Raw genomic sequence first — 25,880 nt, 5'->3', positions numbered from 1 at the left:
AAATACTTGAAGATTTTTGGGGGTGGAGCCTGTGGGCAGGGTTTGGGGAGGGAAGGGACTTCAACTGGGTATAGTGTCATAGAGTCTGCCTTCTAAAGCAGCTGTTTTCTCCAGACAAACTTCTCTCTGTCACATGAAGATCAGTTGCAATAGTGGGAGATCTCCAGCTACCACCTGGAGGCTGGCAACCCTAAGTGTTGAGAGTTGTCTCACCAGCCTTTTAATGGTGTGCGCGGAAATAAGCAGTCAAGAAATGCAAAGGGTTCAAAAGATCAGACTCTGCAGTCCTTGTACAGAATATAGTGGCTCTGGAAAGATTGTTATTGAACAGCAGAAAATTATCTTGTGCATCTTTTGCATTCTTGCCACGGCGAGGTACAAGAAGTGCTGCAAATAATGAAGATCAGCAGAACCTAAAAATAGTTTCATTAAGAGCAGAACTGAGGTTGACATTTTACACAGACTTCAGCTTGTAGGGGGGGAGACCCCTTTGCTTGTATGCCAAAGGGCTGCTTTGAAAAATACTAATTAAAAAGAAAGGGAGAAATGCAAGTTGAAGCGACACAGCCTAATACTCACCTGCTGCCTTAATAAAAAGAAACAAGAAAGTGCCAGCTGCTGGAAAACTTATTGGTTGTTTGAGACACACTGGCTGATACCAGATGGCCTATTCAGGGCGGTTTCAAGCCACCCCAAAGAGAACCGACTGGAAATTGAGCACCCTGGAGCTTCTGGATGGCGCTCAGAAAAGGGTCAGGCCATGGGCACCCGGAGAGCATTTGGAGTGCTCATGTGTCCCATCTCCGCCTCCCTGGGTGCTTCCCTGGCCTTCCAGATGTCCCTGGCCTTCCAGAGGCCTCAGCAAAAAGACACCACTTTCAAAGTGGTGCCTTTTTGAGGCAGCTCCTGGCAAGCCAGGGGTGGGACGGGGATGGGAGGCAGATGTGCGCTTGTGGATGTGCTTTTTTGGTCTGCCTGCCACTCCCCGGGCAGCTTTAAAAGCCCGTCTGTTATCAGCCGCTGTGTCATTTTTAAAGTCCTATGTTGAGCATACACCTCCATTTCCCACTCAGATTAGTATATGCCTAATAGACAGAAAGAAGTTACAAAGGAAATAAGTTTCTATTTAGATAGATTCAGGTGAGAAGCCATGTTGGTCTGAAGCAGCAGAACAAAGTTTAAGTCTAGTGGCACTTTTAAGACCAACAAAGTTTTATTCTGGGTATAAGCTTTTGTGTGCGTGCACACAAAAAGCTTATATCAGAATAAATTTTTGTTAGTCTGAAAGGTGCCACTGGGCTTAAAGATTTCCATTTGCAAGTCTCCCTTGTCACCAGTATAAAAAGATGCTGGTGATGCACCAGAGTCACAGCTACAAATCTAGAAGATGACCAGCTCTTGAAGCACCAATCACCTTTTAGTCAGGGGAGCAAGTGGCAAGTGGGTAGATGACTTTGCTGGGGCATCCTTCCTCCCAGCCTCTTAATAAGGGTCACACAGTGATGCGCTTACCTGGATAGCTCAGGCAAGCCTGATCTCATCAGATCTCAGAAGCTAAGCAGGGCCAACTCTGGCAAGTACTTGAATGGGAGACCTACATGGAACACCAGCAGTCAGGAGGCAGAGGCAGGCTTTATTCAACCACCTCTGAATATCCTCCAGGCCCCCAGTAGGGGTCAGTCACCAGGGCTTCCAGATGCACGCACACATAGCATGTACATTGAAACACAAAAATACCCCCTGCCTCCCCCAAAAAGTCACACAGTGAGGGAGAGGAGGGAACTCTTCAATGGAAAAAGTGGATGTACAAGTTCCTGCTAAGCTCCTGTTTGGGAAGTAATACCTCTTAATGACATTTACTTTCAAATATACAGAGGATCAAGCTGTATGTTACAACAATAGTTTACTTAGCTCAGGGATCTATAGGGTTCTTTGGATCTCAGGGGGTCTTTAAATGTAGAACTTTAAGGAAAATGTGAAAAATAAAGGACATTTTTGTGATGATACAAGTGTGTTTGTCCTACACATGCACCATATGAACTGAGTAAACGGGCTGAATCCAACCCACACATCCACACCACCAATTCCTGTTGTAGAAGACCTTCCTGGAACTGGCAGATCTTTGCCAGCAGTCAGCACTTGTGTACTCTCCCGCAGACCACAAACAAAAAGGGAAAGAGGTTTCCATCACCCTGGTTCTCCTCTCACCTTACCTTGCTCCTTTCAACCTGAGTAGCAAGAGCCAATGTGTCCACCTTGACCTATTTCCCTTATGAATGTCTGTCTTGTCCTGGGCTGGCTCCTTTGGACCTCCCATGAGATCCAAGCAGTTCTTCTGGGAAGCTACTGCTGCTTCTACATCCCAGCAGTGACTCGGCTCCTCATTTCCCCACTCCTGGTTTTGGTGCATGGACATTGAGGGTGGGTCTGTGGCATCCCATAGAGTCGGGGAGCCTGGGGGTTGCTCACATCCCTGACACCTTTCTCTTTTTGTATGTATGTAAATGCCCCCAGTATTTCTTAGTGCTTGTGCTCTGTGAACAGGGAGTTTTTACTGCCAAATAGCAGCGATTCCAGAATGGTATCACTTGTAAGGGAGTCGGGGCAACAAAACCCTTCTCCAGCCCCCTAACACAGGCTGAAGAATAGGCATGGCCCATCTTTCCAATAAAAAGGTGAATTGCATTGCTTAAACTGGTGTGATCCAAATGTAATCACCATTCTCATGTTCTGTGCTGACCTCATTGTACATTTTTCCTTTCTAGTAGAATACACACACATTCCAATACAGTACAGAAAATCCAATACCTTACTTTGCTCTACCCAGGGCTTTTTTTGTAGCAGGAACTCCTTTGCATATTAGGCCACACACCCCTGATGTAGCCAATCCTCCAAGATCTTACAGGGCTCTTCTTACAGGGCCTACTGTAAGCTCCAGGAGAATTGGCTACATCAAGTGTCTGTGTGGCCTAATATGCAAAGCAGTTCCTGCTACAAAAAAACCCTGCCTACCTATGTGACATTATTCTGTTCCACTAAGTCTCTTCAAGGCATAGAAACCTCTAGGTGGCACCTCATTCCTGTGACTATTTAGCTAGAGATAGAATGGATCCTGTGAATCCCTTACACAGAGGAAGATTTTCTACAAAGAAAATTTTCTCCATTAGAAGAAGTTTTTCTCCACTGGAGGAAAACTCTCCGTTGAAGGAAAACTGACCCAATTTAGAGGAAAGGAGTCACACAACCCAACCCATAATCCTAAATCTTACAATGAAATAATTTTGTCAATACAACATGCTATAATTATATATGATATATTTGGGGTACAAGCAATATGCAGCGAGGCTAATTTCTGTTTATTAAGTTTCTCTTCTAGGCAGGGTAAAAAGTACAGTTTAGATAAATATACTCAGAGCTAAATGAAGGACTTCCAACAAAACAGTATAGTTGTCTACTACTACAAAATAGTTTCCACAGATTAGGTTGTTCCATATATTGCGCTGTCACAGAATCCTGAAAAAGAACAACAAAAAATCCTGTTAAAATATCTCAGATGACATTATAAAAATAAAGGCAGCATATTTGTAATCATACGCTTGCAGCAAAAGACTTGGCTGATTTGTTCAAATCAGTATTTAAAATTCAGGCATCTGCCATGGCTTCTTGGTGCTCATTACCCTCTGGGTTGCCAGTTCACAATTCTGCAGTGACAGCAGAAGCCAACACTGGCAGAATTTCCCTTCTATGGTACTCCAAGATGCATCATCTAGTCAGGGTTCAGATTCTAGATCTAGAACCCTTGCACTGCCTGGCATAGAGTCCCCCTCCTCCAGCTTTCTGTACCTGCCCACTGTCTACCTGCTAATTATTCACACTCTCTCTTGCCACAGGGGATAGCCAGAATTTTTTAGGTCAGGGGGCTTTTTAAAAAATTTTGGGGCCTCCCTTCCTGCTCTACCAGGTGGAGAGCCCTCAGTTGGGGGGCCTCAACAGGAAGTTCGGGTGGAGCTCCTAGAGGCTCACCCATAGCTAAAGGCCTGCCTTGCCATCAGTATATATCCTATGTGAGTTCCCAGTTTCTCCATGGCTGCTGGTTTCTTCAGTTCTGAGCTTCTACCACCAACTGTTCTTTCATGCCCCTGCTGTTCACCTCATTGTTTGTACTACTCCCTTTAGCCAATTTACCTCATGGCTAGGCACCCTGGTAATCCTGCTTGCCATTTCCCCAAAACATACAAGCATCTTTGGATCTCAAGCACTCTGGGGATGAGTTCTCTTTTGCACCAGCCCTGTCCTTCCATGAGTCTTTCAGTTAGGCCTCTGCATCTTCTAACACTCACTTTCCCCTGCCATTAAGAGTCTGGTTCATTGCCCACTTCTTATCCTTCATTTTGAATAATTTGCTTTTGAGCTACCTTACCCACCAACCCACATAGCCTCCCAATTTCATGGGCTGCTTCCTGCTCCTCAGCCTGCCTCACATAGTTATTCCTCTCTGGTCTGTAAAGCCTGTGAAAGATTTCAATCCCAGCAAATTGTCATTTTCCCTTCCCTAAGAAAAGCAGATGGCTTTGTTGAGTGAGCAACTGGGATGTTTCTGAGTGTTCTGTGGCATTACATAAATTAAGCCAATCAGTGTTAGAAATTGCATTACACACAACACAGTTCAAGATACATTGAAATAATATACAACTTAGGGGGGGCCTAAAAGTACTAATGGAAGGGGAAATCCCAGGTGAACGCCACAGACTCTGGCTTGCCTCAGTTTAGGGTTGCCAAGTCCAATTCAAGAAATATCTGGGGACTTTGGGGGTGGAGCCAGGAGACTTTGGGGGTGGAGCCAGGAGCAAGGGTGTGACAAACATAATTGAACTCCAAGGGAGTTCTGGCCATCACACCTTTTTAAATGCCTTTCTTCCATAGGAAATAATGAAGGATAGGGGCACCTTCTTTTGGGGCTCATAGAATTGGACCCCCTGGTCCAATCGTTTTGAAGCTTGGGGGGTATTTGGGGGAGGGGCACTAGATGCTATACTGAAAATTTGGTGCCTCTATCTCAAAAAACAGCCCCCCCCCAGAGCCCCCGATACCTCCAGATCAATTCCCCATTATACCCTATGAGAATTGATCTCCAGATAAGGAATAACGAAGTGCCCAGCAGACATTTCCCTTCCTCCCCCCGCCCCCCCCCCCCCGGTTTCTGGCGACTCTGAAGTGAGGGATTGGCATCTCTACTCACGAGTTGCTGCCAACTTCATCAAAGTAACACAGACATACCATCCCAAGAGGAAGCCTTTCAATTGGAGACTGAAGCCTCCGGAGGTGAAAAGTCACATGGTGGTTGTGGGGGGACTGGGCTTCCCCCCACCGGTCAGCTGACTGGGGGCGGGAAGGAGCCTGGGAAAGTGGAAGAACCCCCGCTGGGACCTGGGGATTGGCAAGCCTACCTCAGCTTGCCTCCACCAGCTCCAGCTCTTCTGCCCCTGACTTAAACTGACCTCTCCTTCTGCTTTCTCCCTCCATGCAAGCAAGCCTCCACCTCACTTTACTTCCTTTTGATCCCCATCTGCTTCTACTGCCAGTTTCCCATTTTCCTGGCCACTCTGTTTTTATGCACCAGCTCTGAAATCTGGTAGTGTGTGTATGCGATACATGTACAGGTGTTGCGATTAATTGTGGAAGGGGGGGAGTGTTACCCTCAAATTAAGGTTTGCTTAAACTAAGATATTTCTACAATCCTGGAGGTTCTCCTGTGTTTGTAGAACCTAAACAACAGCCACAGCATCTCTCTAGTGTGGTGTGCAGATACAGCAATGTGCTAATAAAACTTCTTAATTATGGCAGAGAGAGAGAGGAAGAACCAAAGATGAGGAAATAAGATGGCTGCTTCTGCAAGTTTATTGCGGGTCCCCACTTGTAACATCTAATCTCTATGAATATATATCTAGGGCTTTGAGCAGGAATGCTCAGGAACGCAGTTCCGGCTGATTTGGTGTCAGGAGATGTGGTGTAATATGCAAATGACTCCCTGTTGGGCTTTTTCCACAAGAAGCCCTGTGAGAAACAATGGTGATGGCAGGGGTGTGTGGCCAATGCAAAGGAGTTCCTGCAGGGCTTTTTCTACAAAAACAGCCCTGAATATACCAGTGAATAACTGTTAAACCAGTCTGTTGCATCCAATAGAAAGATCAGCTGTACTGTAGATATTTCATGATGGTGGGAATGTAACTGAGGCTTCAAATCCTGGCACCTTGCCCCAATTTGGATCATGGCCACAGGGGGATGGGAGCAGGGGTTTGATTCCTTCATCCTCCACACTGACACACCACCGTGCATTTGGCCGACTACACAAAAGAGTGTGGAGCAACAAGCATCTGAAAAAAGGCACAAAGATCAATGTTTACAAAGCAGTTGTGATGACAACCCTCATCTACGGCTCCGAATCGTGGGTTTTATACCGTCATCACCTGCGACTCCTTGAGCGCTTTCATCAGCGCTGCCTTCGCACCATCCTCAACATCCACTGGAGTGACTTTGTGGCCAACACTGAAGTCCTCAAGCGGGCAGAGGTTACCAGCATTGAGGCACTGCTGTTGAAGACGCAGCTGCGCTGGGCAGGGCATATTTCTAGGATGGAAAACCACCGCCTTCCCTAGATTGCCCTGTATGGCGAACTCTCCACCGGCCATCGAAATAGAGGGGCACCAAAGAAGAGGTACAAGGACTCCTTGAAGAAATCCCTTAGCACCTGTCACATCAACCATCACCAGTGGTCTGACCTAGCCTCAGATCGCAAAGCATGGAGGCACACCATCCACCAGGCTGTCTCTTCCTTTGAGAACGCATGCATAGCTGGTCTTGAGGACAAAAGGAGATTGAGGAAGAATCGCACTGCTACAGGACCAACCCTAAATCAGACTTTTCCCTGCAGCTGCTGTGGCCAGACCTGCCTGTCCCACATTGGTCTTGTCAGCCACCAGCGAGCCTGCAGCAAACGTGGACTATTGCACCCTTCTTAAATCTTCATTCGCGAAGCCAAGCCGAGAGAGACACTGACACTACGAGTCAAAACCAGCTCCCTTCTTTCCTCCAAAGGGCTAATGACAGCGTGGTGTTGATTAGTGAAGACACACGCAGGGAGACAATTCAACCGCCTCTTCCCTCCTTATGTGGGTATAAAATTTACCTTTCAAAGATTTGGGGGACATTTGCTAACCAATGTCATCTTTTACAACATGGAGAATTTATGCAGGAAAAAATGGACCTTTAGCCACCCTCTGACCCACCCTTCTATAAAACCTTGGTGAAATATTTCTTACCATTATGAACAATAACCCTGTATTGCCTTTCTAAGCAGAGCTCCTTCTGCTTCTGTCTGACAATCCTTTGGGCTTCTGGAGGTAGCCCATTTGGGTCCCGAGAGAAGACAAAAGAGTAGCTATCGGCACAAGTGTCATCGTCGTTGAGTATGCGGCAGCTGTAGTGCAGAGCGTAGGTATGATAATCTGTGGCAACTATCCAGTGGTCATCATCTGGAAGAAACCATAAAATAAGTAAGGAATTTGGGCTACAGTCTGAAAACCCAGAGTCAGAAATGACTGGTGTTTGCACAGGCGACTACCTTTACCTTTTACTTAAAGCCAGTCTGTAAGTTGCTTAGGAGAACAACGGAACCAATGTAACTCAAGAGATCCACCAGTATAGTACCTTCATGATACTGCACCAATATAAACCCTGCTTCAGAGCCAAACTACAAGTGATGGGAGCCACAGGTTGATCCCATGGCTGCTGAAGCCATTTTTGAAGCACTTGTGGTCTTTTAAGAATTGCCACAAGGCCCCAGTACAGATCAGGTGCATGGCATAGCGGCTCTAGTCTAGAATCTGTTGTCCCCCACTGGTGCCCTTTCACATGCAGAAGTTTTGGCACTTAAAAAGGTATGGGTGAGGGACAAGCAGGGCTTTCTCTTTTTTTGAGCAGGAACACACAGGAACACAGTTCCGGCTGGCTTGGCACCAGTGGGTGTGTCCTAATATGCAAATGAGTTCCTGCTGGGCTTTCTCTACAAAAAAAGCCCTGGGGACAAGAGTTCCTGGGGCAGCTGAATCAGGTGCCCAGCCTGGATCATGGCCTTGTGGCAATTTTAAAAACTACAAGTGGTTCTAAAATGGTGTTGGCAGCTGCCAGATGGACCCATGGTCCTCATCATTTGGCTCCAGACACGTCTGTCCCAGAGTAGAGGCAGGAGATGGCCATTATCGGAAAGTGCTGGGAGGAGCAGAAGGCTTTCATTTTTATCCTAATTTCCCTCAGGTCATGTGTCACTGCCAAAGTAATGTTATGCTGGTGTAAATATGAAGACTCCCAATGAACCCAGTGGAAGTGAAAAATGAAGTCCCCCTGCCTTCAAAACTCCTTCAGAACTCAATTTCTGTTGCTGGTTAGTAAATGCTTGGATTGTTTCCCTGTGGACTGTGTTACCGTTTTCACAAAATTTGCTAGATAAAGATCTGTACCAATTCCTGGCTTGTTACTAACTTTAGCTGTTTCCATCAAGGGATTTGTACTAGGAGGTGGGGGTGGAGGGAGCTGTCCACTGCATTGTGCTCTAGAAAGTTCACAGTTCCCCTGATTGTGGCTGGCGTGTGGCACACCTCTATGGTGAAGAGGGGAGATGGAACACAAGGGTTGCTGGCATGAGCAGTAGTCAGCCATAATAAACCCATGAATTCAAACAGGGATGGCTTCATGGAAAGATGCAAAACAATTGTCTGAAGCAGCCAATCAGCATGAATAGTCCATCTCCAGTTACTGACAGTGCAAAACTTCAGCTGTGCCTCAGACTCCTTCCAGGATTCTCTGATAGCTTTCCTTAAGCTACGGTTGAAACAAAGGCATCATGTATACAACTACTACACCTTTCTCGTTTTGAAACCAGGAACAAAGGAGGACTCTAAAAGTCCCATGATAGATCTTTTTCCTGTATGCCAAGTTTGGCATATAGCTAGAGGAATGCAGTGTGCGTTCTACTCCTGCCTCCTCTTCTTCCTGTTTTTCTGTTCACCATTTTTATGCTGGCCAAGATGTGCACTTTATCCTCATATTTTCCCTTAGTATCATTTCTCTCTCTCATTCCTGTTTCTCATTTGCATGCTTTCCTCTAAAAAGCTACTGAAGAGATAACAGGGGCACTACCTGTGAATGTTCTGTTCTGTTCTCCCAATATCTGTATCCTCTTTGTGTTGAAAAAAGCTGTTCCCTCCTCAAGGCAAAACAGGAACTCTTGTCTGCTCCTTTCTCTGCCAAGTGAGCTGTAGAGTGGTCTGGGTGGCCATGAATACTTTCATGTGTTTTGGCCCATCAAAAGGGAATACATTTACAAGGAGAGATTTGGAGCTCTTAGGAGCTTGGCGGTGACAACACAAGGCTCTTCCTATTGGACATAGCACAGCCCTCTCTACAGCAGAGGGAGCTGTATCTCCTATGGTTCTTTCACAGGTATGTGGAGCAGTGTGATGTGAGGGAGGCAACATTTGTGTATGCTGGTTGACTGCTTCCTGGGGGCATCATCAGCATTCTGCTCTGTGAGTGGTGGGTGTCAGTGATGTCATTATAGACACCTTTGCAGTTGTTATGTTCTCTGTTCACTGGAGTTAGGTCTTTTCTCTGCTGAATAAGCAATGGATACTGCTACTTAGCTACACCAATGATTTGCCAGCATCAGCAGTATACAGCACTCATGGCTTAGAATGGAGCTGCTTATTTATTTATCCTATCACTGAGTACTTTCTACAATACTTCTTTCCTTGAAATGAAGAAGTGAGGACATCCCAGTACTAAAATAACATACATTATAAAGCATTAAATACATTAATCTCCATGTTGGAAATTGCTGGGGCTCACACATTACATTTCAAATGTAAAGCATTCACAATAAGTGGAGACAACATGCCTTTTCCATCTGCAGCAGGAGCCCACCAACTGTGTGTAACCTTACTTGACATGGTTCCCAATGTTGTGTAAGCAGAGGCAACACACAACACATTTTGCATGTGTGTACAGTTCAGCATGTGCTGGATATATCCATGGCATGTATTTCTCTCTTCACATGAAATGCTGAACAAAATAGGAGTCAATTACACCTTTAAGACCAACTTAGTTTTATTCAGAACGTAAACTTTCATGTGCATGCACACTTCTTCAGACGGGGAATGAGGTACAGTAAGCAGAGCCACATATAATTTGTAATCCAGCAATTTCTCTCTCCATTTCTCTCTCTAAAATTACTGCAAAGGAACTTCAAGAACAGAATGGAGAGAGAAATTGCTGGATTACAAATTATTACGAAACTTGGAACAAACACCTCCCCAGGACTGAACAGGGATATTGGTTTTTTATCTCATTACAGATGCTAAACCCACTCTCAGAACTTCAAGAACAGAATGGAGAGGGGAATTGCTGAATTACAAACTATTATGAAACTTGGAACAAACACCTCCCCAGGACTGAGTAGAAATGTTGTTGTTTTTTTAACTCAGTACATATGCTAAACCCATTTTCACCAAGTATGGCGATATATACACAGTATTCCAATGTATTTCTCTTTTAGGATAGTGTATCAGAATAATGCATTTGTATTGACATACTCAAACAAGGGATATTGGCTGTTTATATCATTACATATACTTAACCTATCTTCCACTATATTTTAATGTATTTTTTCCTAGTGAAGAAAAAGAAGAAGATGATATTGGATTTATATCCCGCCCTCCACTCCGAAGAGTCTCAGAGTGGCTCACAATCTCCTTTACCTTCCTCCCCCACAACAGACACCCTGTGAGGTGGGTGGGGCTGGAGAGGGCTCTCACAGCAGCTGCCCTTTCAAGGACAACCTCTGCCAGAGCTATGGCTGACCCAAGGCCATGCCAGCAAGTGCAAGTGGAGGAGTGGGGAATCAAACCCGGTTCTCCCAGATAAGAGTCTGTGCACTTAACCACTACACCAAAATGGCAAATTAGAATGATGTATATATTTATGTTACATGTTAAAAGGTAAATTAGTTGGACAAGAAAAATTTCTGGGAAATAAATGCCTTCTTTTTGACCCAGGTTTATTAGCAATAGAATAATTAACAGGCATTCTCACATTCTGACATGTTACTGTTTTATGGTTTCCCACACTAATGCAACCCAGATCAAAGGTTTTCTGAATTTGTTAATTTTATTGTTCTGCTATTGGATTTTAACTTTGTACCACTTGACATTCCAAACCCCACCAGCTATATGTGGCTCCGCTTACTGTACCTCATTACTTGTCTGAAGAAGTGTGCATGCACACGAAAGCTTACGTTCTGAATAAAACTAAGTTGGTCTTAAAGGTGCAATTGACTCCTATTTTGTTCTACTACTTCAGACCAACATGGCTGCCTATTTGGATGCTGAACAAAGGCATTGAAAAGAGTGCATGCTTTTAGTATGTCAGTTGCAGTTTGCAATAAAAAAGGCCAATGCCATGCTGGGAATTATTAGGAAGGGAATTGAAAACAAATCAGCCAGTATCATAATGCCCCTGTATAAATCGATGGTGCGGTCTCATTTGGAGTACTGTAAGAAGATAGAAGAAGAAGATATTGGATTTATATCCCGCCCTCCACTCCGAAGAGTCTCAGAGCGGCTCACAATCTCCTTTACCTTCCTCCCCCACAACAGACACCCTGTGAGGTGGGTGGGGCTGGAGAGGGCTCTCACAGCAGCTGCCCTTTCAAGGACAACCTCTGCCAGAGCTATGGCTGACCCAAGGCCATTCTAGCAGGTGCAAGTGGAGGAGTGGGGAATCAAACCCGGTTCTCCCAGATAAGAGTCTGCACACTTAACCACTACACCAAACTGTGTGCAGTTGTGGTCGCTGCACTTCAAAAAGGATATTATAGCATTGGAGAAAGTCCAGAAAAGGGCAACTAGAATGATTAAAGGGCTGGAACACTTTCCCTATGAAGAAAGGTTGAAACGCTTAGGGCTCTTTAGCTTGGAGAAACGTCGACTGCGGGGTGACATGATAGAGGTTTACAAGATAATGCATGGGATGGAGAAAGTAGAGAAAGAAATACTTTTCTCCCTTTCTCACAATACAAGAACTCGTGGGCATTCCATGAAATTGCTGAGCAGAAAGGTTAAAACGGATAAAATGATAACATGTGGAATTCACTGCCCCAGGAGGTGGTGGCGGCCACAAGCATAGCCACCTTCAAGAGGAGCAGAGGTCCATCAGTGGCTATTAGCCACAGTGTGTGTGTGTGTGTGTGTGTGTGTGTGTGTGTATATTTGGCCGCTGTGTGACACAGAATGTTGGACTGGATGGGCCATTGGCCTGATCTAACATGGCTTCTCTTATGTTCTTATGTTCTTATGCAGTGTCTTCAGGAGGCATGACTGCAATGCTGAAAACACATGTATCACACACACACACATTCCTTAGTTTCATGTTGAGCATCTGTCACTAAGTAATGTGTGAAAAAGGCCTGAGCAATTTGCAAGGTGACAAAGCTTGGTGATCATTCTTTTATTCAAAGCTTTCAAATGGATGGAGCAAGTAGTCCCTCTTGAATAGCTGTTTCTATAACAGGGTTACCCTGTAGAGGTGACATCCAAAAATATACCATGAAAGGGGATGTAGCAAATTTGGTGTTCAGCATGATGGCACTGATAAGGACAATGGCCTTTGGACCCTAAGTTCTTAGGAAAGCTGCCGTATTTGGATTTCGTGGCAGGGCAAAGGTAGACTCCCTGCTGAAGGTTGAAGACAAAAAGCGAAACCCTGATGGTATGTATGAAACTGCTATGCAAACAAGCATCTCCAGTACATGTCACAGTGGAGGAAACAGTCTGGAAATATACAACTCCTTCTCAACAGATAGATCAGCCAAGAGTCAGACAAATCTAGTCAAGAATGAAGAAAGGGCAGACTTTAAAGCCAGCCTGAGAAGGAGGGATATTTTGCAAATTTTCTTTAGAGTAGTAGAGTGTTAAGGTGGCAGAAAGGAACATACCACTAAGGATATCATGTTTCACTCCTCACCAACCAAAATTCTCAGCAAATAAAAGGGATTGTCTGCTCCTGAATGAACAAGCCAAAGTTTTAAGAAGTGACAAATAAGGCCTTTTCATCTGTGGCACCGTTGCTGTTTATTTCTGTTTATTAAAAGATTTATAGTCTATCTTTTCTCATGGTTCAAGGCAGTTTACAAAAGATATCTGAAAGCATCATACTTTAAGTCCAGCAAAATGAAACTCCAAATAACCACCCTCGACCTCAAAGGATACCTGCATTCTCTTCCCCATTAAAAGCCCTGACAAACAAAATGGCCTTGCAGTGCCTCCTGAAAATTTCTAAAGATTTCACCCCTTCACCTTCTCAGGGACCACATTCCACAAAGTGGAACCTACAGTAGAGAAGGCACAGGCTGCCTTAAATGGGAGCACAGCCAACAGGTATCCATCCATCCATCCATCCATCCATCCATTTGAGGAGGTAGTTCTCTAGATATGTGGGTCCTAGATCACAAAGGACTTTAAAGTTCATAATGAGCACCAAAACTGGAAGCAAACTGGCAGCCAAAGTAGCAGTTGAAATAAATGAGGTATGTTTCAATTGGCTGCCTCCTGACAATAATCAGGCTGCTGAATTCTGAACCAGCTGTTGTCTTAAAGGGGAGCCCAACAAAGCGTATGACAGTAGTGTAACTGTAAGATCACAAAGACATGGCTTGGTGTAGCCACCTCAGCTAAGTCTAAGGATGATATGTGGTAGTGAACCAGATGCGGCTGATAGAACATGCTCTTGGCAATTACACAAACTGTTTTTCCAACAGTTCAAAGAGCGCCAAGCTCTTAACCTGCTCTCCAAACACCAGCTCCACTCTATCAACCACCAGTGGATTCAATCCCTCTGAAATATCATCCTTCCTGACCGGCATCACCTCTATCTTGTCTGGATTCAGCTTCAGTTTGTTCTGCCCAGGTCATCTGACCATGGCCTCAAACACACTGGATTACAGCCAAGATAGATGCACCTGGAAGGTTGGTTAATAAAGTATACTGCTGGGTAGTCATCTGCATATTGGTGACATCCCAACTATCTCATTCACTGGTCTCCTGTAAATATTGAAGAGCATAGGTGAGAGAATAAGAACCCTGCAGCACTACACAGGGCAAATCCCACCCTGACTATTCTCTTCCTCCGGTGGAAACGGTTTGCATCCCATGAGACAGAAAGTTAAAACCATTGTACTCTCCTAACACCAACTCCATATTCTAGCTGATAGATAAGAATGGGTCAACTGTGTCAGTAATGGATAGATCTAACAGTATCAACTGGGTTGACTGTCCCCTGTCCGGATTTAAACAAAGATCTGTCCTCCAGTGCAACTAAAGGTGTCTCAGTTCTGAACCTCAGCCTTAAACCAGATTGCAATGGGTCAAAGCAAGGTTATTATCCAAGAATTCCTAGAGCTGCTCCACTGCCATACAATAGATCATCTTCCCCAGAATAGGTAAACTGGAGACAAGCCTACAACTGACCACCTTATTCTTAGCCAATTAGTTTTTTAAAGTAACATTCTAGTAACTGCTTACTTCCAGGGAGAGTTCTCATCTATCAGTGAAGCAGCAACAAACTTTAAGCAATGGGTCTAATAACTTTCATCAGCATTATTTTAAAAGCCAGAACAGGCACAGGCACAGACCAAGACCCAGTGGTGGCTCTCACATTCCAAGGAATCCTGTTAGCACCCAGTGGTAGGATCAAGCTGAAACTACAAATAGCAAAAACCCAATTAGTGCTTCTAACATATTAGGTACCAGATCTACTCTCAACTGAGCCTCCAGATCAGAACAGATAAGAACTTTGCATAACCACTGCAGTCCAAACTAACATCACTGACAGGGGTGGATTTAGGTGTTATCAAATCACAAAACGCTTTCAACAATTGAGGAGTCAGATGAAATTCAGCAGATGCAATGACAGCAGATTCAAAAGCTTCCCTCACCACTTCCCTCACAAAGTCCCGCGGCTTTTGCGGCGCAAATGGAAACTGGGTTTTGGCGGTTCTATCTGCTTCATCCAGAGTCCTCTCCCAATAGTACTAACCATACCAATCCACCCGCTCCTGCCTGCTGGTGTTTCCAAGGTCCTCCCATCCAAGTACTTGCCAGGGTCAGCCTTGCTTAGCTTCTGAGATATGACAAGATTGGGCTTGCCTGGGCTATCCAGATCAGGGCTAGAGTTGCCTTCCTTCACTGTCTGCTTGGCACCAAATTGGGTACTCCTCTGGTACCAGGCAAATGCTTTATTTCTCATCCAAGTTTTTAACGTATAACTGAATTGGTTTTTACTCTGTTAGGCATGATCCCAAAGAATTGTATTGATTGTTCAGTGCAGTTATAATTTGGTGCTTCTGGATTTTGATTTTGCAATTTTATACTGCTGTTACGGTGAGGCTGTTGTCTTGATATGTGGTTTTAATTATAAAATACCTCTTCCACTATTGAAGAGCAAGGAATATACATATCTAATAATAAACCTATTTTTCTTTAAGCCTATACTGAGGCAGAAAATCCACACATTGCCCCTTTCAGAGGAAACAATGATTGTACATACCAGGAGGACTGCCTGCAGAGTGCCCATCCTGTACACACATTCACAGAATCACAAGTGTAATGTCTTAGAAGGGCCAACATTGGAGATAAAAATGAGTACTTGTCATAGTAATGTCTTTCTCAGTACCCAGCAGAACAATCCTAAGAACATTTTCTAGAAAGTAGTCCCCATTGAACAGACCTGAGTAGGATTTGGGGTAGGCTGGATTACGATTGCTTTTCTAGTCCTTTCTTTCTCTCTCTCTTTTTTGAAAAGAAGATGAATAGGTACTCACTTCCTCTCTCGAGATAGGCTGCCATTCCCCAATATCTCATCTTGAACTTGGCAGAATCCTCGGTCTCATTGAAAGAGCCAGCCATGTCGGCACATAGATCCCAGTGACTGCGAAGAAGGAAAGACAGATACACACTTCAACTAAGGCTGCTAACTGCAGCTTGCAAATTCCTCGAGATCTAAGGGTAGTAGTGCCTGGGGATGAGAGAGCTTGAGAAAGCGACTCAGCAGAGATGTGAAGCCTACAGAATCCATCTTTTGAAGCTGAAATTGATCTCTGCAGTTGTAATTTCAGAAGAACTCCAGGCCCTACTTGGAGGATGAGAACACTCCTTGCAAAGTTGGTAAGGGGTTCTTTGCACTTACAATGGAGATTCAGAAAAGGGCCTAGTAAGAAGCAGAATGATGGGGAAAGGAAAAAAGGAAAGGGGTTACTTTACTCACCCAAAGAGCCGTACTCTGCCCACAGCCCTTGCCTGCATCTTTTCCTGTTCATTAACAAAAAACTGGGCTACTATGTTGTCTTGAAGAAACAATCCTTCAGGATCTTTTTTGGCCATGGCATACCACGTACCAGCATACTGCAGAGAAAGGAGAAATGCTCTGATTATGCCTGCATAGTGGAGCAGGAGAAGGGATACACTCTTGGATCCCATCAAAAATATCTGCCAACAGAAGGATTTCTATCAGCACAGTTTAAGGTTAACTTTGCACCAGGGCTTGTTCTGGGTGGAGAGCCCTTTTGCCCCTGGCACTTCTCTCCTTTGTCGCACAAGCTGCCACAGAGCTGCAAGTTAGAACATAAGAGAAGCCATTTGGATCAGGCCAATGGCCCATCCAGTCCAACACTCTGTGTCACACAGTGGCCAAAAAAATTATATATATATATATATATATATATATATACACACACACACACACACACACATGCATATACACATTGTGGCTAATAGCCACTGATGGATCTCTGCTCCATATTTTTATCTAACCCCCTCTTGAAGCTGGCTATGCTTGTAGCCGTCACCACCTCCTGTGGCAGTGAATTCCACATGTTAATCACCCTTTGGGTGAAGAAGTACCTCCTTTTATCCGTTCTAACCCGACTGCACAGCAATTTCATCGAATGCCCACAAGTTCTTGTATTGTGAAAAAGGGAGAAAAGTACTTCTTTCTCTACCTTCTCCATCCCATGCATAATCTTGCAAACCTCTATCATGTCACCCCGCAATCGACATTTCTCCAAACTAAAGAGCCCCAAGCGTTTTAAGCTTTCTTCATAGGAAAAGTGTCCCAAACCTTTAAACATTCTAGTTGCCCTGTTCTGCACTTTTTCCAATGCTATAATATCCTTTTTGAGGTGCGCTGACCAGAATTGCACACAGTATTCCAAATGAGACCGCACCATCGATTTATACAGGGGCATTATGATACTGGCTGATTTATTTTCAGTTCCCTTCCTAATAATTCCCAGCATGGTGTTGGCCTTTTTTATTGCAATCGTACACTGTCTTGACATTTTCAGTGAGTTATCTACCACGACCCCAAGATCTCTCTCTTGGTCAGTCTCTGCCAGTTCACACCCCATCAACTTGTATTTGTAGCTGGGATTCTTGGCCCCAGTGTGCATTACTTTGCACTTGACCACATTGAACCGCATCTGCCACGTTGACGCCCACTCACCCAGCCTCAACAGATCCCTTTGGAGTTCCTCACAATCCTCTCTGGTTCTCACCACCCTGAACAATTTAGTGTCATCCGCAAACTTGGCCACTTCACTGCTCACTCCCAACTCTAAATCATTTATGAACAAGTTAAAAGAGCATGGGACCCAGTACCGAGCCCTGCAGCACTTCACTGCTTACCCTCTTCCACTGCGAAGACTGCCCATTTATACTCACTCTCTGCTTCCTATTAATTAGCCAGTTTTTGATCCACAAGAGGACCTGTCCTTTTATTCCATGACTCTCAAGCTTACTAAGGAGCCTTTGATGAGGAACTTTATCAAAACCTTTCTGGAAGTCAAGGTAAACAATATCAGGTCTCCTTTGTCCACATGTTTGTTCACCCCCTCAAAGAAATGTAACAGGTTAGTGAGGCAAGATCTTCCCTTACAGAACCCATGCTGAGTCTTCCTCAATAACTCGTGTTCATCAATGTGCCTACTCATTCTGTCCTTGATAATGGTTTCTACCAACTTTCCTGGTATTGAAGTCAGATTGACTGGCCTGTAGTTTCCTGGATCTCCTCTGGAACCCTTTTTAAAGATGGGGGTGACATTTGCTACCTTCCAGTCCTCAGGAACGGAGGCAGATTTCAATGAAAGATTACATATTTTTGTCAGAAGATCCACAAGTTCAACTTTGAGTTCTTTCAGAACTCTTGGATGTATGCCATCCGGACCTGGTGACATATTAGTTTTTAATTCATTGGTGCGCTGCTTTCCCGCAGCAGGCAGCAACCACTTGTAAGAGGATCTTGCTTGCCGCGGGAAAGTGGTGTGCCAACTCACACCTCTATGGCAGCTAGTGAAAAATCGGAGAGAAGTGCTGGGGGCAAAAGGGCTCTCAGAACAAGTCTAGTCCAAAATTGGTCTAACTTTCACACCTATCCTGCTCTAGATCCTCCCTCCGCCCCCCACCCCCACGGCTCCTGGTGAAAGGAATAGTTCTTGAAGAAACGTCTATGTCAAAATGATGATCTGCCATGAAAGAGGCAATCAGCAGATATCAATATCCAACCCAATATAACGAAAGGAAACAAACTGAATCTGCCTAGATTTGTCTCTCATATGATTAGAAATAGAACTGCCACTTAAATGTCACCAGAGTGAAATTAGAAGCCAATTTGTAGAGTTTCTCTCCAGGTCAAACATTTAAGGAATTTCAAGAGATGCTAAATTATTTTCAATGTCTGCAAAATTTCGGAGTGTTTAACTAGCAAGCTGCTTAAAACAAAAATCAGAATTAATTTACTGGGGATTCCAGTACTTCTGGGGAGGGGAAGGTATGACAGTGGGAACAGACATTGTTATAAGGGAAGGAGATGGCGACATGGAGGTGCTTGGCCCCCTTCCAGTCTGTGTTCCATCCCGATGGTGGCAGGTAGTGGGGTCAGGTTGAATTACTCGCCTCCGTCATTGGTGTTATGCAATGCCAGGTCCATAAACAATAAGACCTTAGACCTCCAAGAGTTTCTACTCGAGCAGGACATGGACCTGGCTTGCGTGACTGAGACCTGGGTGCAAGACAGAGAGACTGAAGCTCTTTCCCAAACGGCTTCCCTGGGATACTCAGGTCGTTTTCGCACTCACCTTCTGCCGGCGCGACCCCCCTCTTCACCGCGCAGGATCTGCGCGGATTTCGCACTAAATGCTGCGGAGCAGCCAGAAAAGCCGGAAGCTCCCGGCGCAAAAGCCGCTCAAACTGAAACCGCCAAAAAGCAGTTTGGCGTTTGCGCGGCTTTTGCGACGGGAGCTTCCGGCTTTTCTGGCTGCTCCGCAGCGTTTAGTGCGAAATCCGCGCAGATCCTGCGCGGTGAAGAGGGGGGTCGCGCCGGCGGAAGGTGAGTGCGAAAACTACCTCAGTCTTTCACCAATCACAGACTAGCGGGCGGGGGGGAGAGGTGACCCTATTCATATTAAGAGATTTACTCCTTTTGGTTGCTCCCAGCCCCAGAGATCAATGGCATTGAATGTGCTGGTCTGGTGTGGGATGTTGGGGAGGGGTTGGTGATATGGCTGGTGTACCGTCCGCCTAGCACACTGGCCAGTGCCTTACCATCCCTGATGGAGGCTGTAGCAGGCTGGGCATTAGAGTACCCAAGGCTAGTGATCCTGGGTGACTTCAATGTCCATGCTGACAATGCGACCTCCAGCCAGGCGATGGACCTACTGTCATCCATGGCGACACTGGGACTCTCTCAATTTGTTACATCGCCCACCCACCAGGCGGGGCACATGTTAGACTTGATCTTTGCGGCAGGGGTTTTGGTGGACAATATTGTTGCAGAAGCAGTGCCATGGTCAGACCACCTTGCCCTTAAGGCTCGTGTGGATGTCCCACCCCAAGCCCGTTTAGCTGGCGAGCATATTTTGGCTCACCCGCGGAGCCTGATGGACCCAGAGCAGTTCCAGACAGCTCTACGGAATCCCTGGCCCCCTGGCAATTCTCTCGATGACCTGGTTGAGTCCTGGCACAGCTGGCTTTCCAGAGCCATCGATGAGATAGCACCTCGGTGCCCTCTGCGCCCTTGTGTAAAGCTGGCACCGTGGTACACCTCATGTGAAGCTGGTGGTACACCTCAGAATTGCGGCAGCTGAAACAAGAGCTCAGACGGCTAAAGAGGCAATGGCGGCATACTCGAGACGAAGAGACTAGAACATCATATAGAGAGTTTATGAGATCCTATGAGATGGCAGTCAAAGCCACAAAGAAAATTTACTTTGTGCCAAGATTGCGTCTGCAAATTCGCTCCTGGCACAATTGTTTAGGACAGTTCGGACTCTTACAACACTGCCGCAAGGCAGGCCAAATGCTAGGGAATTGGAGATAGGCTGTAAGGTTTTTGCGGAATTTTTTGCAGATAAAATCTCGTCTCTCCTTTGCGACCTCCCTGCCACATTGGAAACAGTATGTGAAATCGAGGCCCCGTGTCTTCTGCGCCAGCTCTGGATTGCTTCAACATACTCAGTCTGGAGCAAGTCGACAGAATCCTCTCCACTGTATGCCCAACAACGTGATCTGGACCCTTGGCCTTCCTGGCTAATTAAAGCTTGCCAGAGGGAGCATAGAGGTCCTATACGGGACACTGTAAATAGAGCCCTCTCGGAGGGGCTTTTTCCAACACGTCTTAAAGAGGCCGTGGTCCGCCCCCTCTTGAAAAAAGCTACATCAGATCCAGCCGAATTGGCAAATTACCGACCGGTCTCGAATTTACCCTTTTTGGGTAAAATTATTAAGAGGGCAGTGGTGTTACAGTTACAGAGTTTTTTTTGATGATGCTTCCGTCTTAGACACCCACCAATCCGGCTTCCACCCAGGTCATGGGACAGAGACAGTGCTGGTCGCCCTGGTGGATGACCTCCAGCGGCATCTGGATCGAGGCGACTTGGCGGTGCTGATGCTGTTAGAACTATCGGCTGCGTTCGATATGGACAACCATTGGTTACTGACTTGCTGTCTCACTGACGCTGGGATTCAGGGGTTGGCCTTGAAATGGCTTTCCTCTTTCCTTGATGGTCGGGGACAAAGGGTGGCGATTGGGCGAGAACTGTCCCAGAGGGACCTGCTTAACTGCAGGGTGCCACAGGGGGCGGTTCTCTCACTGATGTTGTTCAACATCTACATGAGTCCCCTTGCCCAGATTGCCCGGAGGTATGAGTTGGGCTGTCACCAATATGCTGATGACACCCAGCTCTATTTATTGATGGACAGCCGGCCCGACAGTGTCCCAGAAAATCGAGATCTGGCGCTACAGGCTGTGGCGCAGTGACTCAGGCTGAGTAGATTGAAATTTAATCCAGCGAAGACAGAGGTCCTTTGCCTGAGTTGGGGCAGTCCGGGAAGGGAAATTCTCCTACCAGCATTTGACAGTGAGCCACTGAAAGTGGCGCACAAGGTCAAAAGCTTGGGGCTACTACTAGAGCCTGCCCTGACAATGGAGGCCCAGATAGCAGCCACTGCTAAATCTGCTTTCTTTCATCGTAGGTGGGTGAGTCAGTTGGTCCCCTTCCTGGACCACGATGACCTGGCAATTGTCACCTCGAGGTTGGACTACTACATGGGGCTGCCCCTATGCCAAACCCAGAAACTACAGCTAGTGCAGAACATGGCGGCCAGGCTATTATTGGGACTTCTTAAGTGGGAGCACATACAGCCGGGGCTGTGGGAACTGCACTGGCTGCCAATACTGTACTGGATTCGTTACAAGGTGCTGGTTATTATCTATAAAGCCCTCTATGGTCGAGGACTTGTCTACCTTAGGGAACGTCTCTCCCCATATATTCCCCAGAGGGTACTTCGATCTGGCTCCCAAAACCTACTGGTAATCCCTGGGTCGAAGGAGGCCAAACTGAAAGTCACCAGGGAAAGGGCCTTTTCGATCGCCACCCCCCACTGGTGGAACCAGCTGCCAGAAGATGCGTGGGCCTTGTGGAATCTTGGTGAGTTCCACAGGGCCTGCAAAACCATCCTCTTCAAGCTGGCCTTTAACTAACATGGTGCCTACAGCGCAGACAGAATGCCGTCACACTGGAAAAATGGAATAATACTTAGATTTTAGCACCAAATGACATGCAATGCTGATTTTAATTACTAAATGTATAATTTTATTGAATGTATTATTTTATAGCTTGTATATTTTACTACTGTGGAGTTTTATGTTGTGAGCCACTGTGAGCCTGCTTCGGTGGGGAGGGCGGGATATAAATGAACCAGTTCATTTGGTGCCTAAAAGTTTATGAGCCATCCCAAATTTTTAGGCTCCAAATAAAGTACTTTGGTTTGTGAGGTTTATGAGGACATGCCATGAACCATAATGAATCACATTTTCCCAGTTTGCATCCATCCCTTATCAGAATGCTGATAGTGGAGGCATTCCCCCGCCCCTGAAATTAGTAAAATGTATTGTGAAGGAGGTGGAAATTTGTACACACTTTTTAAAGACTCAAAATGTCACCTATTTCTTGCTATATACTTTCTGTCTAGGCACCAATAAGATAGCTTTGTGTAAACAGAACCAACATATCCAGATCCAGGGATTCCCTGCCACATTATCTGTCTGTTGCATTACTCCAAGGAGCTCAGGAAGGCATACAATGTCCTTCCTTTCCACAGTTCAGCCTCATAACCACCCAATGAGGTACTCTGAGGTGCTAAGAAATGCTGACTAGCCAAAGGTCACTCAGTAAGTTCCATGGCTGGGAAGGAATTTAAACCTAGATATTCCATCCAGACCATAGTCTGCTACTCTAATAGCTGTATCACACTGTCTTGCAATTGCAATTGCCTGCTCCTTCTTGAAATTGTTTGCTCTGTGTGCCATATCTGTCTGCAGTAGAGTCAGTGACAACATAGAGTCCAACCTTCTCTGGCCAACTTTTATTGATTTAACACCATGTAGTATGGACAATTGGATGATAATGTAAAGTGATGTATAGAATTATAATCCAATTATGATATTTCTCAGACTATGCGCCAGACAAATGAAAAGCTAATCCTCAGAAGTCATTTTGACAACGTCTCTAGGTATCTCTAACAGCAGAATATGATTCACTGAATTGTCTATGTTGAGGAGGAAGGAAATTAAACTGAAGTAAAATTATTGGCACTTTTAAAAAGCTAGCCACAGTAAGGTAAATCAACAGAGAGATTTCTGCAAGAAGAAGATGATATTGGAATTATATCCCGCCCTCCACTCCGAATTTCAGAGTCTCAGAGCGGCTCACAATCTCCTTTATCTCCCTTCCCCGCAACAGACACCCTGTGAGGTGGGTGGGGCTGAGAGCACTCTCACAGCAGCTGCCCTTTGAAAGACAACTTCTGCCAGAGCTATGGGTGACCCAAGGCCATTCCAGCAAGTGCAAATGGGGGAATGGGGAATCAAACCCGGTTCTCCCAGATAAGAGTCCGCACACTTAACCACTACACAAAACCGGCTCTCTATCCTTTTGGAATTTAGTTTGCTAAAATCAGTACCCTCCCATCTGGATTTTTATAAATAGATTAAAGAGCAGCCATTGTTTATAAGTAGATCAAGATGGGTAGCTGTGTTAGTCTGTCCGTCACAACAGTAAGAATCCAGTAGCAACTTAAAGACTTACAAAATTTGTAGTAGGGCATGAGCTTTTGTGAATCACTGCTGCTTCAGAGCAAGGGTCTTGTTTATAAGTAGGACAGCTTAAGCCCCTAGCCCAGCTTTAGCTGTTGCAAATGGCAATTTGTACAACAAAAGCTAAAGATATTCCAGAACACAGCATGGGGTCCAAAAATCCCTTGTTGTAAACAGGAAGCAGAGCAAGCTGGCATCAGACTGACTCTGAGTGCCACTGAGTCTTGCCTTGGCACCTGTTGATATGGTGAAAAAAGAACAGTAGAAGAGTAAGTTTTTATGCCCCATTTTTCTCTACCCTAAGGAATCTCAAAGGGGCTTACAATCACCTTCCTTTCCTTTCCCCACAACAGGCACTCTGTGAGGCTGGTGAGGCTGACAGCATTCTGAGAGAACTGTGACTAGCCCAAGAAACTCAGCAGGTTTCATGTGGAGGAGTGGGGGATCAAGCCCAGTTTTCCAGATTGGAGTCTGCCACTCTTTAACCATGCTGACTCTCAAAATTTAATGGCTAGAATTCAAGACTAGCCTCTGGAAAACCTGGATTCAAATTCACATTCTGCTGGGAAGTTTGCTGGGTGGCCTTGGGCTAGTCTCTCTCTCTCAGCCTTACTTACCTCTCAGCATTGTTGTTAAAAAGGGGAAAGAGAGCACCATGTACAGCTTGGGGGGAAATGTGCTAGTAGATGCAATGAGCAGAAGGACCTACAAATACTGTAATTTTATTACCTGTAAGGGAGTTACTTCAGATAAAGGGAGGGGAAATTTAAAACAACAGTGTTTTATTTTTATAATATGACTGGTTGGGTTTAAAATAAGATCTGCCACCACTGTGGCAGCCTAGTCTTGTGTAAGGCAATAAGCTCAAAAGGACACCTTTGTATTCACAATCAAGTAATGTAAGAAATTAACATAAATGTTGGATGTATGACACTAGAGAATGAACATCAATTAACTGATCCAGTACTAAAGAATTTAAACATATTTTCCATTGTTTTCTTTACAAAGAGCCATGCTCTAAAAAGCTCCTTCATTTCTTTGGCCCACAGTGACAGTTTATTATAGATATCCATCTTGCAGACCAAATGTAGATGTTTATGATCCAGGAGGATTCACTTCTTCCAGCAATATTTAGAATGGGCCAATTGGGTTTGGGGGTGCCATAGAAACAGTTGGATGCTTTCTGCTTGGATTATATTATTTGGAGGGTTGTAATCCAGCAGGGGGGGGGGGGAATGCTGGCAGATAATACTTCCCAGCAGGGAATGGATCAAAAGAAAAGTGGGCTGAATCACCTACCTGGTGTTTGTCAAAATTCGGCTGGACTTTGAAGCTGCTCACGCGGCAGTCCCGTTCTGCTTGGCATCTGCTGTCCAGTAACCCCAAGGCCACCAGAACCAGCCAGGCAAGGGCTCCCCTGGCATGAGCCATAATGCTCCTGCAGTAAATAGAAATGATCACCCATCACAAACAGAAGAAACAGCAGTGCCCCCCCACCCCAAAAAAAATCCTAAAGGGAAAAAAAGCAGGGCAACCTCTTTAAAGCATTGGGATAGGGTACAGCTGGGGGTGTGAAGAATCAGGAACCCCACAGCTACAATCCTAAACCCTTTGGAAAAGAAGACCCCTTCTGTGCATATAATGTCCAGAGATGTCTTTCTGCAAAAGTATCATCATCATCATCTTCAGAAAGTGGGTCACCAACAACCCACCTAGGAGACTTGTCAGCTGAGGAGCAATGCAGATCCAAGCAGCCACGTTCTACTAAAAGCCAGAAGAGAGGCTGAGAACACTTTTTTTATAGCTTTGGGAGGGGAAAGCTATTCTTTTGTAAACCCAGCAAGTAAAGGATCAGTATAGTGAGGGGGAGGTAGCAAGAGTCAGGAGTGGGGTTTGTTCAGTTTCAGCTGCTGGCCAATCTCTTTTCACATCTTTCTTGCATAACACTGGCAGAAGGAGCTGTAGGGATCTTTGACCTTAGATCATCTAGATCCGCAGGTGGTGTTGCAAACACATGACCATCTCTGAGGCCAAAGGATGCCTCTTTGGTTTGTATAACACAGCCCCAAAGACACAAACATGAAGGCAGAGAGAGTGAGAAATGCTAACAAACTGATCATTGCTGA

At 45.3% G+C, this 25,880-nt stretch overlaps 1 protein-coding gene across 1 annotated transcript; it reads right to left on the bottom strand.

Annotated features, from left to right (window-relative positions):
- Positions 1–3,298: 3,298 nt before the first annotated feature.
- Positions 3,299–25,636, bottom strand: RBP4 (retinol binding protein 4). The gene is made up of 6 exons (XM_060241327.1): positions 25,456–25,636; positions 25,054–25,189; positions 16,372–16,508; positions 15,929–16,035; positions 7,320–7,532; positions 3,299–3,513 (listed from the first exon to the last, which is right to left on the bottom strand). Exons 2-6 carry the CDS (start codon positions 25,183–25,185, stop codon positions 3,479–3,481), a joined length of 624 nt encoding a protein of 207 aa, XP_060097310.1. The 5' UTR covers positions 25,186–25,189; positions 25,456–25,636; the 3' UTR covers positions 3,299–3,478.
- Positions 25,637–25,880: the final 244 nt, after the last annotated feature.

This window comes from Heteronotia binoei, chromosome 6 (assembly GCF_032191835.1).
Source record: "Heteronotia binoei isolate CCM8104 ecotype False Entrance Well chromosome 6, APGP_CSIRO_Hbin_v1, whole genome shotgun sequence".
Taxonomy (NCBI): domain Eukaryota; kingdom Metazoa; phylum Chordata; class Lepidosauria; order Squamata; family Gekkonidae; genus Heteronotia; species Heteronotia binoei.
This window is presented reverse-complemented; position numbering and strand designations above follow the sequence as displayed.